The 16,625-nt window shown below is 38.9% G+C and overlaps 1 protein-coding gene across 2 annotated transcripts in view; it reads left to right on the top strand.

Annotated features, from left to right (window-relative positions):
• Nucleotides 1-16,625, top strand: part of LOC130182205 (homeobox protein PKNOX2-like) — a 99,088-nt gene that overhangs the window by 75,250 nt on the left and 7,213 nt on the right. Inside the window, exons 7-15 of one of the 2 annotated variants that reach the window (XM_056396927.1) lie at nt 804-989; nt 1,157-1,292; nt 3,242-3,339; nt 8,067-8,186; nt 8,683-8,759; nt 9,270-9,448; nt 10,346-10,586; nt 13,392-13,410; nt 14,894-14,908. In XM_056396927.1, the coding sequence (XP_056252902.1) occupies nt 804-989; nt 1,157-1,292; nt 3,242-3,339; nt 8,067-8,186; nt 8,683-8,759; nt 9,270-9,448; nt 10,346-10,586; nt 13,392-13,410; nt 14,894-14,908 (1,071 nt within the window). Of the gene's footprint in view, nt 1-803; nt 990-1,156; nt 1,293-3,241; nt 3,340-8,066; nt 8,187-8,682; nt 8,760-9,269; nt 9,449-10,345; nt 12,467-13,391; nt 13,411-14,893; nt 14,909-16,625 lie in introns of those variants that run through there. The other variant, XM_056396925.1, reaches the window with a different exon arrangement.

Below are 16,625 nucleotides of genomic sequence, written 5' to 3'. Positions count from 1 at the left end.
CCCCCTGTAATCTATATGCATCTCTGGAATAAACATGAAAATTGAATGTCGCTCCCTGCTCATCAATAAAATAAATCATCATAAATCACATCTCACCCTTTAAAACTGACTGTAAACACCTCAGTTCACTGTTCCACATCTAGACTTGACAGTCTGGCTCTGGATTTTGTTTTACCTAATGTGGCCAGTGTGTGTTGAGTATGTCCAGAGCTGATGAGGGTGATCATCTATGCATACCCATATTTAACACTATCCAGTAACTCAGTGCCCATGTGGTTTCTGTATTATTTTCTTTTAAACTGGTTTTCTGCAAAACCCTGTAAAATTTACCAAACAGTAGTTGTCCCTGAATTTTCATCCTAATTAAAAATAAACAAATAGGGCCACAGTATTTGGTAAGTTTTGAACAATGATGATGGATAAAAAATAATGTATCAAAATATACAATATTAAGATGTTAAAATGGTTTTCTGTTAGTTTTTTTCTCCCTTTAAACACCTCTAAAATGAACCAAATATTATTACAACTATTCACATATACAACTATACACATATTTCATGGAAAAACGGAAAAGTTAAGGCTATGTAAATTTTAAGTTTTTTGACCCCTAAAGCTCCTTATACTGTGCAGAAAATCTGTTGGAATCCTGGGAATTTTTTTAATTCATAACACCCTAAGAATCCCATAAACACCTAAATAACATCATAATTAATAGATTAATTGAAATTATTTTAAAATAAAAAAAATGCATGAGGTATGTTGTGAATGTGATCAGTTTTATGGTTTGTCTCTGTTTCCTTCAGATGGTAAAGGCCATCCAGGTGTTGAGGATCCACCTACTGGAATTAGAGAAGGTCAATGAGCTCTGTAAGGATTTCTGCAACCGTTACATCACCTGCCTGAAGACCAAGATGCACAGTGACAACCTACTCCGTAATGACCTGGGAGGACCCTATTCTCCATCACACACCAGTCTCAGCATGCAGCAGGTCAGTCACGGACTATGTGGATTTTACAGTTCAGAGTAGCACTTCCCAAGATCCCAATCTTGTCATTTATCACCATCATCATCATTTGCTGTCAGGAGTTTTTCACTCACAAACAGTAGTGCTACCTTCTTACATTTGCTCACTAGTGTCTCTCTGTGATCCCCCAGGAACTAATTCAGACCTCCTCTCCATCCATGACCTCTGTCTCCAGCTCTGTTAACCCTTCAGGGATTGTGGTGCCTGCCGGGGGTCTGCAACAGAGCAATGTCGCCATGACTACCATCAACTCTCAAGTGGTATCGGGTAAGCATGCGATTACAGACACACGATGACCCTGAAACATACAATACAAGCTTCAAATTGTCTCATTAGTTTTCTTGTGCAATGTCATATAATATTTCTCTGACTTATTCTCCATAGTAAACTCTGCTAATAACTTTGACATCCGTGACACTTGGACTGGTTCAGGCTGTTCTTGCCAGACAAGCACCTTCATTTCACACAGACTGTGGAGCTTCTACACTAAAAGGCATATTATGATTTTTCAAGTTTCCATGGTCACATTGCTTTTACAGTGAACCAATTTTTGTACCTCTCCAGTCTTATCAATATGTGGGAATATATTGTGTGTAAAATCTCTGAACCCTTTGTTCCTTCAATGGACAACTTAATTTGCATTCCCAGCACTGAACTGTATTACTTCACATCTAGATGTAAACATTTTTATAAATCTGTCTATAGACAGACATTATGCAGTGATGTGCAGTTATTTTTTGTTACTAGAGGATAAATGGTAACTATCAATTATTAATGTGCATACAGTCTGTTTCTATTCACTGATACACAGTTTAGCATACATTTCTGTTCCAACCTTACCAGTAGAAGTTTTTATGTCACCAATAGAGAGACTTCTACACCTACCTCCTGGCCTTTGGTTTTCCCCAAGGATCTATTTTGGGACAGCTTTTGTTTTCTATACCTATTGTTCCAATGGATCACATTTTACAGAGATCTGTCATTAAATTCTACCTCTATGGCTGTGACACACAGCTCAGTGTCCCTGTTTGACCTGGTCATGCTAATGTAACACAGGTATTATCACTTCTAGAAGAAATTAATGTCACAAAACATGTTACATTTTAACTCATCTTCATTAGCGATCATTCTGTTTGGCCCACCTTTTATCACCATTTTTGTCCAATCAGGTACATCATCAATCTGTCAAACTTAAGTCCACAGAGATTGGGAGTGATATTTCACTTTTGTCTCTGGACCAGGGTGAATCAATCATGGTTTCTCCAGCTGAGAACCTTAACCAAAATGAAACCATTTTCATCTCTATCTGATTTTGAGAACGTGTCCATTCTTTTATCTCATCTCATTTAGACTACTCCAGTTCTCTTTATTCAGGCCTTAGACAGAAATTAGTTGCTCATCTCCAGCTATATCAAAATATTGATGCTCAATTCTTACCAAATACTTAATTTTTTAATCATTTTGATTTATTAATGTCCTTCTACTCCGTGTCATTAACTCATTATCTTAGCAAATTTCATCGTTTCTCTCTCTTGGTTTTTGATTTCTTTTGCTGTAAAGCACTTTACCCATGTATCAGTTAGAATGCATCATGATTTTGCATGAATAATCCATAATGTGAAATAAAGTATATGCTGCACAAAATCCAGTATAGTGTTAGCATGTTGTTGATTACAACCATACTACCAGCAGATACAAGCATATTCAGTACTTAGCGTTCTGAAATGAACCGTAACGTTTAACTGCTATTATATTACATTTTAATCTTTGTTACAGCTATAGTGACTGAATTTTGTCTACATGTGTATCAGAGAGCGATGGTTTGGATCCTTCATAGAGTGCTTGGCTGATAGGTTCCTATAATGTCAAGCCTCCACAGTGAAATGTTAATCCTGCCCTCTGGAAATCCCTTTTAACCCAAAATAAATCAATGTCTCTGCCTTTGATCACTACACATTGAAGAGCTCAAACAGACTGTGATAAGAGTGTCTTGATCAAGGCTAATTAAGCCAGCATCAAAAACACCCTCTCTTCTCTTTTTTCTGGGTTAAAGAATACTAATGCACCTTGAATTGAATCATTTGGTCTCTTGTTTGCCTTGTTTTTGTTTGTGGTGCAGGCAAGAAGTAAATAAGGCTCTGGTGGTAGCGCTGGATGTGGCTTTTCAGTAGCTGCTGAAGCCACTTGATACTCATGACGGCAAATTATCCCCTCAGGTGGGACCCTGTACCAGCCGGTTACCATGGTGACATCACAAGGACAAGTGTTAACGCAGGCGCTGCCGCCAGGAACCATCCAGATCCAGAATTCGCAGGTAAAGCCGTTGGGCTGCTGATGCTTTGGCCAGCACATTCGCTCCCTCCCTGTGCACTCACCACCCACTGTCTCAATTTGTTGTTATTAAACGGGCCTCTTTACATCTCACAGAATCCCCCCTGGGCGCCTTTTTCTTTTTCTTCGTCTGAACACAAACCCCCGCTGAGACACAAAATGGAAATTGTTTATTCCCATGATGTTTAGCGCACTTATATGATCCTGTCAGGTACGACGTCAGATGACAGCCATTTACTTTGTCACATAACGCTATCTTCATTTATAGAGCAAACATTTTTGATGATGTGATTTACACAGATGCAAGAAATAAAACCCAAAGTTGCTACAGAATATTCTCAATCCAACATGTACTTATTTTTCAACAACCTTTTGACAAACTTTATAAAGTGCCACACACTTCTAGGTGTGAAAAGAAAGAGAGTACAGTAATTTGGAATTATTATAGACAGGAAATATGACTATAAATGTTTTATCTCCTTTTCATGAGAGGGTTTAGAACAGCCAACCCCACATGAATGCCTGGAAATGGATTTTTTTATGATGCAAGGACACATTTGTGGTTTTAATATTTCCTTTCATTGTAGTTCAATTTTCTCTCACTGTGTCTTTTCTGTTCGAGTGTTAGGTTGTTGTGGAGATGAATGAGCCGACCCATTATTACCCATCTAGCTATCTATGTATCTATCTATTTTTCTATCTATCTATCTATCTATCTATCTATCTATCTATCTATCTATCTATCTATCTATCTATCTATCTATCTATCTATCTATCTATCTATCTATCTTTCTATCTATGTTTTGACAACGGAAAACTAAAATGGTTTCCAGCCAAGTTACAGAACCACTATATTGTATTAATTCTCATATACATATTTTTGGGGCATTCATTGTGGTTTCTCTCTATGATGAGTTGAGCTGATACTTGTTTATTTTAGTCCAGCTCGATCCTAAAAATATTACACAGCATCATCACAGCTGATCATTTAATATAATCATAACATATTATTATTATTACATGAATTTCCCCTAGGGGATAAACAAAGTATATATCTATCTTTCTATTGAAAACATATGCAGCAGTACATTTTGTTCAAATTAATTGTTCATTTTTTTACTTACTAGCTGTACTGTTTGTTGCCTTTATTCTTTTTAAGGAAAGTGCTCAGCCATCAAAAAGCTACTTCTGCTTTTGTTAAAGGTTAATCTAGGTAGGAGAGGACTGTTGGCATCCAGAACCTTTATTACTTTCCTTTTGTTGTACACAGAGCCTCCCCTATTGGGAAAGAGAGTATCAAGAGTATAAACCCTCCTCTAAAAGTAGAGAACATCAGGCACTTGAGCCCTTGTTAGGTCTGCTCACAGGACACAGGATCTTTCCATTGCTGTGTACAACGGAAGCACAAGGAATCCGACCATGATAATTGGTGCTGACTCATTAAAAGGTAGTCACAACACAGGACTGAGACACGACACCGAAGGCAAAATAACAGACCAACAACTGTAGAGCAGACAAAATATACTGTGGGAGAGTCAGTTGAACATAAAACAGTGTCGAGCATTAGCAGCAGCACTGGTTATGTCTTTATTATACAATAGTTAGTCATATCACTGATGAACAAGTTCAGTAATAAATAAATGGGAACAGCTATTTTTGTTTTGTTTACTATGCACATAAAGGACCGCTGCTGCATGGTGTGAGATGGCCTGATTAACTGGGATGAATGTCTTTAGTCTGTGAAGTTGTAAAGTGTAAATTTAAGACCACAGTTTTTGAATATAAGAGACCAGGTTTATTGGTTATTGAGCCACAAGTTAGATTGACAGTGCACCATAAAATTATGCAACAGAAGGTAATGAATTAGTTGAAACCAATGTTTCCTTTCAATTTAATTCTGCTCTTCAGAGTGGGAGTCTGCGTGATACTTGGCGGAAAATTAACTTGTAACTAGTGTTTGAACCACAAAAGAAACAACAGAACTAGAATTCAGATTTACGGATTACGGATATTCTCTTGTTCTAAACATGTCAAACATCCATGACTCAAAAAAAGCTCCAGGCTAGGTATATGTAACGTATCAGCAGTGGGGCCAGCATTTGCCTGGCCTTCGTACGTGCCTATAGATATGAATAAAAAGTGGGAGCAGTGCTCCATGTGCAGCAGTCCCGGCCTGGAGAGCAGCTCAGTTTCACGCAGGTAATTCTGTGCTTGACAGTTAGAGGGGGCCTCGGTGAATTGCCGTGACCCAGCCGAGGCAGAGTGTTACATGTGGGCTGGGAATTGAACACAGCCCCGTCACTACTTTGCCGACAAGCCCGGAGTAATCACACTCTCGAGCCTGGTGCCGCCAATTAATCCAACCTCGCTTTCCCCCAGAACACACATGCTCCCAGGGCTGAGGGGGGATAAGAGGAGGGTTACCCACGTGACACCCAGCTGCAACTGTAATGAGTCTTGTTTTGTGTGGAGACTATGAGGGGGGATCCGAGTGGATGTGAATCTGTATTTATGGGCATTGTGTGAGTTAAGGGAGGTTTGCATTCGTGTGAGTGCATCTAGGGTTGACTATTATTTATTTATTATTATTCATTTTTTTAATTTATTCAAACATTTTTTCCCACATGATTAAGTGACATTTTCATATGCATTTTATCTTTCACAAATGGGTACCTCATTCAAAAAATCATAAAAACTCAAAGCACCACTGGTACTGCCTGGTACAATGACAATTACAGATTTAAATGATTGCTTCATATTATACGTTTATATATTATATGTCACATAATTATGAATATGCAGGCATTAAAAGACGTGTGTGTGTCTGTGTGTGTGTGTGTGTGTGTGTGTGTGTGTGTGTGTGTGTGTGTGTATGTGTACATTTTTATATATGTGTTTTTATGTATGAAGTATAGTCTTTGCAGATAGTGTCAAACAGGGTTTGCTAATGGCTGCTGTTGAGGGTCCATTGTGTTTCATATTATCTGCCTCAGAGCCCACATACACTTTTATCTCTGCAATGAAATGAACACACGCATATTGTACTATGGTGGACACACAGATACGCACACACACTTGGGATTTTCCCTTTTTTTCACTTAGGAGAACATTGTATCAGCTTTCATTATTTCTCTGGGGATTTAACTAACCTTTAACCATAAATAACTAAAACAGGCTTAACCCCAGCCCTTGCCCGAATGTTGACCTAACCCTAACCTAAGGCTTACCCTAACATTAACCAACAATCGAGGCTTAAACCTGTTGTGTGAAAATATTCTACTGCTCGCACAAGAAACATGGGCTGCACTGCTCAGAAATGTGTTTTGCATCTTGTTGCTTGGATGTTTGAGCTTCACTGTGCAGTCTGACGACTAGAAGGCTGTTGTCACATTCACAGATCAGACACAAATTATCATTTTTTTTAATGTCTTAAAACATCTCTGGAGGGGATCTTTAAGAAGATCACAGAAACTGGCCTGAGGCTGGTGAAATGTTATATATTCAATATTTTTCTATTTTTTCAACAAATCCTGTTTTTTTTTTTTAAAAAAAAGGCCCAAACCAACAATATGTTAATCCAACAAGAAAATTAAAAAAAAAAAAAAGAACAGCTAAGTAATTTCCTAAAACAGCTGGCCACTATTTCCTCAAGGAGTAAATAGTCATGTGCTGGAGACTATTTTCAGTGTTGGCTTAAACCACATTTGATGCCCTACTGAGTATATCTGGCAGCAGGATGGTGTCTGTGGGGCTGAGTCAAAACAGCGTGTGTGTTCATGGTAATGAAGGAAACATGTCACCCAGTGCAACAGTGGCTTCTTATGTGTTTTTAATAGTTTTTGACAACAGTGGAGCAGTCTTGGATACCTACTCAATACCTGTTATTTGGATCAATTCATTGTTGGTTTGGGTCTTTATATGGAATTTGTTGATCGTTAGAAAAATATAGGACATCACTAGACTTTTCCTTTAATAATTCTTTGCATTCTTTGTAAATTCTTTTTGAACCTTAACTTAACCTTGACTGTAACCATAGAAACATCCCTTGGACACCATAACAAGCCCTAAATGCCTTTACATGAACAGTAAACTAACAAGTCAGCCCTCACAAGTAGGGCTCTGCCAGACCGAGCACATGCATTCACACACACACACACACACACACACACACACACACACACACACACACACATCCATATGTACACTGCAGGGTGTCAAAGACTGTCAATATCCTGAGATCATCTCATCCTTCAGCACTCACACTCCAAACAATAACATCTGAATAATGATTTCTCACTGAACACAAAGACAGGCTTAGGTCAATACAAATGAAAAGCTAAGCCAAACACAGCCACACTTTGTACCAGTTCCTCTCTAATTCAGCGTCAAACTGGAGTCCAAACTTTTGACCAAAGGCTCAGCTGACTCTCCAGTCCTTAAACTCGCTGAAGCACAAAACAGGAGACTGACCCTCTTGTGTTTCCACATAGTCAAGAGTGCTGCTTTTTTATATTTTAAGTATCATTACTCAAACTCAGTTACCATGGTGACACTTGAGGAGGTGTTTCTGGCCTTGCCACCGAAAGAAAAAAGATAGGTAATTGGTAGTCTCCCTTTGTTTCCGTGGCAACAATAACTGAGACCTACCATCCACTCCTTTTTTTTATGTCTTTCTTCCTCTTTCTGCCCCTCCTGGTCTCTGTTGTAAAGGTAAACGTGGACCTGTCATCTCTGTTGGACAGTGAAGACAAGAAGTCCAAGAATAAGAGGGGCGTTCTGCCCAAACACGCCACCAACATCATGCGGTCCTGGCTGTTTCAGCATCTCATGGTGAGGCACAGTGTGTGTGTGTGTTGCAGGACCCCGCAAGTTGGGCTGTTTGAGGGTTAAGACTTGGTTTTAGGGTTTGTTTTAGAATTAGGTTCAGGTTAGTGCAAGGGTTAAGGTCAGGCATTTAGTTGTGATGGTTGAGATCAGGGTAAGTGGCTTGGAAATGCATTAAGTCAATGACAGGTCCCCACAAACGTGTAGCTCTACAAACGTGTGTGTGTGTGTGTGTGTTTGCATTAATCTCAATGATCGCATTTGTTGGCCTTCTCAGGGGAAGTGTTATGAAGTGGTAGTTATGAAGAGAAGGAAAATGGATGAGACATATATGGGGGGGGGTTAAGTAGTTGAATGGGGAGGTTCGCTGGATGTTGGAGTGGGAAATGTCAGTCAGTGTTTAGCATGAGAAGTCATCATCAATAAGGGAGTGGCACACAAATACTATTAATTAATTAGAAAACTGCTTGAAACCTGAGAGGTCATGTCTTCCTCCTTTCAGCACCCGTACCCAACAGAAGATGAGAAAAGGCAGATTGCTGCACAAACAAGTCTAACCCTTTTGCAAGTGAACAACTGGTAAGATGCTGAATGTCACCATTAAATCCTCATATGCACACGTAGACAGAAAAACACCACTTTTACTGCAAACTACTATTATTGTAATGGAAATATAAGTGGAGACTTCACTTGAAGTGAACTTGGATGTACTGGAGCGCCTCAGCACATTGCTGGCACTGTGGCGCCATCTCCTGGTCAGATATCTCTAGTACACCAGAGCACAAATTGTGCCTCCCTACTTGTTTGTTTTCAAGGAACAGGTTTTGATGATAGTGTTGTTTTGTGAACTAAAAAGCATTGTAGCTGTGACGATCTATAAGTCACATGACTGTTCAATATTCTATTAGGAAATCAAAAGCAACCTCCTTGGTGAATAATTTTGGATGGTATCTCACACTGGTCCGAACATTTCTGTGTGCGCTTTCTTAAAGATAGAAATTGTTGTTCTCCCAACATATTTTACCCACAAAGCATTTTAATGATAATCTGATGATACTCTGTAATAATCAATAATAATATATAACGTAGGTTTATCAACGCTCGTCGGCGTATCCTCCAGCCGATGCTGGATGCCAGTAACCCAGACCCAGCTCCTAAAGCGAAGAAGATGAAGTCCCAGCACCGTCCCACACAGCGTTTCTGGCCTGACTCCATCGTGGCTGGAGTTCTGCAGACGCACAGATCTCAAACAGGAAACAACTCAGACAGTACGTCAACACTAAACCTTCCAAACAATTAAACACAAACATATCCAGAGGTTTTTTTTTTCCCCCTAAATTGTACATAACACATGAATGAAAGGTTTTTAAGAATTGAATCTTGTGTGTTCGAATCTTAACCACTAGGTGACACTGTTGAATCATCTTTGCTTTTTATGTGAGAGGACGTGAAAGCAAAGTCACGAACAAAGAGTATAATATTATTTTTAAAAAAGAGGCATTTGTCCCTCAGGAATCATAAGTTGGATCTGAGCATGTATTTAAGACTGTGTGGAAAAAAATCTCTCTCTGCAGATAGAAAAAGAAATAATGATAAATACTGTCACCCATGGCAACTGTCTAGTTTTTCATGTCAAAGCTCAGAGAACATTATAGATTTTAGTTGCTGGGTGTAATGTACAATCTATCTGCCACCTCTGTACTGCAGCTGTTGCAGGTAAAGACTCAAAGCTTTCTACAAGTCAAACAACTTCACTGTCATAAATTTAACTCAACCAATTCATGAGCATATTTGTGTTAAACTCTTAATAAAAGCTCGGCTTCTAGGTAATAATAAACTGCACACAGTTCATAGTTAAGTAGTTTATTCAGTGGAAGGAATGTCAAATACACAACTTTATGTATCTTGATATGATATTATATCAATCAATGTGGACCTCCAAAGAAACTTACACGCCTTTACAAGCATTTATTATTTACTGAATTAATTAGAATGGTCCCGTTTTTATTTAGATACATGTGCACCGCAATACTACTGCTGTGTGATCATGACTGCATGTAAACAGGAGAACTGAGAGCTCCCAAGCATAATCTGAGTTTATAATAACAGTTTATAATTGTGCGCCACATCCTCACCCCTCCTCTGTTTTCCCGCCTTCCCCTCAGACCCGCTGAGCATGGACAGCCTCCAGTCACTGTCCTCAGACTCAGCCACCCTGGCCATGCAGCAAGCCATGCTGGGTGCCGATGACTCCATGGACGGCACCGAAGAGGACGAGGAAGAGGAGGAGGAGGAAGAAGAGGAGGAAGGAATGGAGGAGGAGGAAGAGGAGGAGGACGTGGATGAGGAAAACGACAGGGGGAGGCAAAGGAGAGATCTGAGCATGGAGCACAGAGAGGAACTGGAGTAGTGGAACAGGGGGGAAAGGACTATATGAACTTTGACCACAGTTGTCCACTTAAATACGGCCTCATTCAAACTCCAACTAGACGGCTCTAATGTAAAGTGACTCTTGGGAGCATTTAAGGGCATATTAGGTTTTTCTCAACGTTCATCAGAGACTCTTCTGCGGAGCCTAATCAGACACAATGACCATCACAATCATGATTATAGAGAATGAATATTAGTTTAATGATGAATATGTGTTGTTCCATTTTATGACAGTATGTCCTCATTCAGTGAGCTCCAGAAATATTCGGATAGTAACACTTTTTCTTACTTTTTTTTTTTTTTTTTTAGCTCCTATTATTTCTGGAAAGAAATGACACAGAAACTTAAAGGTTGAATAGATTACTGTCAGTTTTAAATTGAAGACGTTTTTACTGTGATGGTTAAAAAAGAGAGCAATGACATTTTCTGTCTGTTTTGAATTCAGGATACAGTGGAGTGAAAATTGAAATGCTGGATAGTAGAATGAAGAGTCTGAAGTAGCTGCACATGCATAAAAAAAAACTAAAATAAAATTTTTGCACAGTGATAATTGCTGATTGAATGTGTAAACAACTACTTAACTGAATGTAATCTGTCCAGAATGTTTTACCAGCATGAAGTTAGTCACAAAAAAGGGCTGCAGCTTTTTTTAAACTGTTCATTCTTATATGAACAAAAAGTGCAACATTTTCAACTGACGGCTCATAATTTAACTTTGCAGTAAATGTGTCATTTGGTTTCCTAAAATAAAAGTGAGGCACAAAAAAAAAAATCAGCATCCACTGCTGGGACATAATTCGCGCCTTTTAGCTGACTCATATGTTCTCAGGTTGAGCAACACTCTCATACGATGTGTTTCTTCCTCATGAGCGAGACACTTCACTTCACTGCTGCAGTAAATCTCGTTCCAGCATGACTTTTGAAACAATCTTTATTTTTTCTTCTACCATGAGCAAAAGAAAAAAAAAAAAAAAAAAAGAAACCTGTAGTAAACCAGTGTATACTGACTGCACATATAGTATGTATATTGGATTTTTCATATGTTTGCATTCTGGTGTTGAAGGTTTGCATATTTATTCTGTTTTTTGTTTTGTTTAGTTTTTTTTTTTTTGTGTGTGGCCTCAGAGGGTAGCTAACTGAACAACATAACGACGACAGCTGCTTCCACATATACTAGTAGGTTTGACTGTTGAAAAAGCCCATGGGCCGTGCACATACTTGACTTCAACCATCAACTCTTATAATTGCTTGTGTATTTTTGCGACTCTCGGGCGATTCTGTCACAAAATAAGAGCATGACAAGCCCCTGCCAGTCGCCACAGACTGTCTTCACCCACATCTCAGCATCAGGAGAGATCACACACAAAAGATGGCCAACGACTTTGGAATCCCTAACCGACAGAGGCCGGTGTCATTTACTGACAAACTTTTTCAAGGAAGAAGACAATTTTGAGGAAAAACGAGAGAAAGAGAAATGAAAAAAAAAAAACAAACAAAAAAAAAAAAACTCAGTAGTAACATCTCTTTCAATTTTATGTGAAGGATTTTGAAGAAACTGTGAAACAATTTCAGCTGTTTTGTACTAAAACACACAAATGGAGTCACTCGTTTCTAATGTGAAGACGTCTAGAAAAAGAAAAACATGTTATATTGAATGTTCTGATTGTTCATTGTGAAGTATGTTGCTCATTAATATTCTTTTCTCAATTGCTTTTTTTTTTTTTAAATGGATCTTCCAGAGCAAGTGACAGACAATAGGAAATATTTCTATTTCATTTGTACACTTTGTTGTCATAATCTATTGTGTTTCAATAGACCAATTTTAATAATTAAACATATAAAGGTACTGATTTTGACTTGGTGATCTGAAAGTTCTGCATATGTTTAGGCTGAGCAAACATCTAGGGCAGCGGTTTCCCAACCGTTTCACTTGAAAATCTCAAAAATGTTGGCAGCCCACATCCAACTTAGTCTCTTGACTCTCTGTCCTTTTAATTCTTCCTAACCATTTCAATAGTCCAGTTTTTGTCATGAATGTAATCTAAACAATCAGACTGAGATAGCAAACAAGTAAGATGTGGCCCGGCAATATAAAAGTTCCTATCATTGGTTTACCACAGTGATAGGCCTTTATACAAGAAGATAGAAAAACAACGAAAGGATGTTTTTAATCAATTTTAATGTTTTTAAAGATAAAATTGTAACACATTTAAACATTTAAAGGCCCCATATTATATAAAGTGAGATCTCCATGTCATTATTATAAAGCAGGTCTAGGGTCTATATTAATACTGTGAAAGTATCAAGCGCTCAGTCCACAGAGAAATGTGCACAGCCTGTATTCAGAAATTAAGCCTTAAAACAAGCTGTAGCGACTTCTGTAACTTTGTGATGTCACAACAAAGCGGTCAGCACTGTCAGCACGGCCCACCTGGACCCACCATCCAACCTTGCAGGATTTGGATTCTCTGAGTATTTACCTGAAATCTGTTATATTTTATTCTATTACTCAGAAAACTGTCAGCCAATCGGAAGAGAGGCTCAGAGCCTGTCATGTAAAAAAAAATACACCTATTTATCTTCTTATGGATATCGACATGTCAAATCACCACCAAACACCAGAAAATATTTTATATCCATTATATATATGATTGACATGATTTGAGTATATGATTTGACATGTTGATATCCATAAGAAGATAAATGTGTGTATATTTTGTGATTCTCTGAGCCTCTCTTCCGATTAGCTGACAGTTTTCTGAGTGATAGAATAAAATATAGGCTATATGCTGTATATACAGCCTACATCTTTTTTATCAAAACTGTATGGTTTTGTCTGCCCACTTTCGTTACCTTCACGGCCTCACCTGTGGGTCCCGGCCCACCGGTTGGGAGCCACTGATCTAGTGCCATAAATCCACAGACAGCAAGTAGGCAGTTTGATTCATGAGAATATTTAGAGAAGAAAGCACCAAACACAAAACAATTAACACAAGCAGTTTTCTTTGCCACACACACTAAGCCAGTATCTCAACAGAGCAAGACTTCAGTGTGTGTGTGTGTGTGTGTGTGTGTGTGTGTGTGACACTTGTGAAACCCTCGCAGGGCCCTGCTTCATTGTAACATGTTTCCAGATTACAGAGTTAGCAGTCTAAATATTGGTTTAACGCCCCACATTTTCCTGTCACATGCGTAGCCTACCACCCACTGGTTATCGCTCTATCCTGTGATTTAACTCGCTGAAGGACGCCCACCCGAATGCTCTCCCACCTTTATCAGCCGACTACCACAAAAGAACCCAACAGAGCCTTTGACCACGGGGTTTCAACTTTTTTTTCAAATGTGGATTCTGCTCCCTCAGAACAAATGTTAATCACTGTTGTGGGTGTTTGCTGCACAAGCCACATTGTATTGTTTTCACACGGCTTGTTCGCTTGTATGTAATTGCATCCTTGCATTGTTTTCTCCCCCCTCCCTCCTCTTAAAAAGGTCAAACTTTAACTGCAGAAACACTTATTAAATATCTGTTACCATGTACTTCTGCTATTTTTCTCCTGCTTCAGCCACTTTTTTTCTGGTAGGAGGAATTTGAATTGCCGTGGCCATGCAGGGTTTCAAAATGATATGTTAGGCGTAGGTGATTAGGCACGGATCAGAAGTTCTTATACTTGGAAGGGAAATCACCCATATTTACAAAAGTGGTCTAATAAAAAAAACTTGTCAATGGGCATCCCAACATTTCTTCTATAATTATTCCACACAGGACTCTCTGTACGGCAGGTCAGATGGGCCCCAGTAAAACACCAGTTGGAGAGGCAGTGGGATAAAATGTAAATGTAATAATCTGCCCTTATAGTAGCTAAGGTAGGCGTTTTAATTTAGAGATGGCATCCGCTACAGCAGGAAGACTGGTCATAAATCATTTACCATTGTATCTTTTTAATTAATACAGAGTCTGGTTGTTACTGTATACTGTAATTCACTACAGGCCAACAGGGTTAAAGGTTCAATGAATACAATACTTTATAATGCAAGGATAGTCACCTGCAGTGATTCTTTTCATCTCAATATGTCAATTTGTCAAACCTGGAGTCCAGTCAGTAAATCCAGATTGGAGTTTTAGGTTAGAGACACTTTGACTTATAAAAAACACTTAAAGTAAAGTAAATAAAAAGTTTGCGGTTTGCTGAACCATGCCTTTCAAAAAAAAATCTCAAAGGAGTTACAATCAAGAACTATTGATTTGCATGAAGCTAAAAGGGTTACAAAGTCATCTCAAAGAGTTTGGATCTCCATCAGTCCACAGTCAGACAAGCCGTCTGAACATGGAGATGATTTAGTTCTGTGGCTACTCTCCCTAGAGGTGGGCGTCCAGCTAAGATGACTCCAACTACACACAGAGAATGATCAATGAGGTAACAAAGAACCTCGGAGTAAAAGCTAAAGGCTTAAAGGAATCACTGGAGCTGGTTAACAGTGGTTCATACGGTTCATAAGTATATCATACAGAAATCATGGAAGCTGCTGCTCTCCAACAAAAAACACAAAAACATCACTTCACCTGAAGTTTGCCAAAGAGTATCTTCACACCACTCGGACAATGTTTTGTAGATTCATGAAACTGAGGTTGAATTGTTTAGGAAGAACACACATGTGATTAACATTATCACAGTCATGGTTGACATTACAGGCCTTGGTCTGGGCATGGGCACGGGGGGTATAATGCCCCAACAAATGCTCCGACTGCCCCACCAAATTGTCCCGCTTCATCCCCTGATTAAAGAAATAACTGAAAAATATTTTATTTCTTCATGTCGAATTGACTAATCATAAACATGCCACATTCAAATCATCAAAGTGTATTTGTATCTGATTGGTTGGTCTGGCAATATCAAAACTGGATACAGCGGGGAGAGCAGTTACTTTGCTATAATTTTACTTCCTCATAATTCAGTCTCTTATGCTCTGTGCTGTCACCCTCAGTGACTTGACTCTGATGAGAACAGCCTGGTTTTAGTTTTAATTAATCCGTTAGATTTGATCTCTAGATCTGACAGATTCATTTGGCTACTTGCAAATTGTGATTTTGGGGATAATTTATTGTCAATCATTTGCAGTCACCTTGTAGACGTATCGGTTAGCTAGTTAGCTGCTTGTGTATTAGTGTTGGCTAGCAGTTTTACACCACGTAGTAGCAGTAGTAACAAAGACAAAAAAAAAAGTTTTCAGCGGTTCTCTCTCTCTCTCAATCTCTCTCGCTCTCTCTGTGTCTCTCTCGCTCTCTGTCACCATGCACTGGTTTCTGGTTGCTAAATCTTGCAACGCCACTATTGTGGGGCCATGGTCAACAGAAGAGGGCTCTGTCTCACGGTACTACTACTCCACCTGACCACCGATCCCGACCCAGATGCACAAGCACTGCAACACCCAGACAGCACTTGCGGTTGCAGCAGTGGCTGATAATGACCATAAAATCTAAGACTCACATTGCCAATTACATTGTAGCATCTCATTTGAATAGAAAATTCATTAGTAGACTAGAAAAATATACCGGATTAAGGCAGATCTAATATTTTTTTCATTTACCAGTCCACGTAAGAATAGATATTTAGATATAAATAAAGTTGTCCTCTTATGAGGGGGGTGGGGGGTGGGGTGGAAGTTGGTATAAAACTAAATACATTATGGACTTATGTATTAGTTTTAGATAATATAAAATAATGCATGTTATAGCTTACAGTCCTAAAGAAACACCCATAGATTATCCCAATAGTGTGTCTTGACGTCTGGCAGTTAGTGACCAGTCAACATCTCTTAATGCCCGCCCAGTCATAGCAGTCTAGAACCGGTAACCAGTAACAGCTGATAGGAGTGGATTGTTTTCTCTGGCCAATCACCCGCCATCATCTCCTCCCAATAGAGGTTTTGCAGTGTTAAGACAATGTCATGCTACTTCTATCTGTGATTGTGAGAGAGGGCAAAGATTGTTGGTCATGAAAATTTAAACTGGAGATT

Source organism: Seriola aureovittata, chromosome 15 (genome assembly GCF_021018895.1).
Source record: "Seriola aureovittata isolate HTS-2021-v1 ecotype China chromosome 15, ASM2101889v1, whole genome shotgun sequence".
Lineage (NCBI taxonomy): Eukaryota > Metazoa > Chordata > Actinopteri > Carangiformes > Carangidae > Seriola > Seriola aureovittata.
Note: the sequence above shows the minus strand (reverse complement) of the source record. Positions and strands in the feature narration are given on the sequence as shown.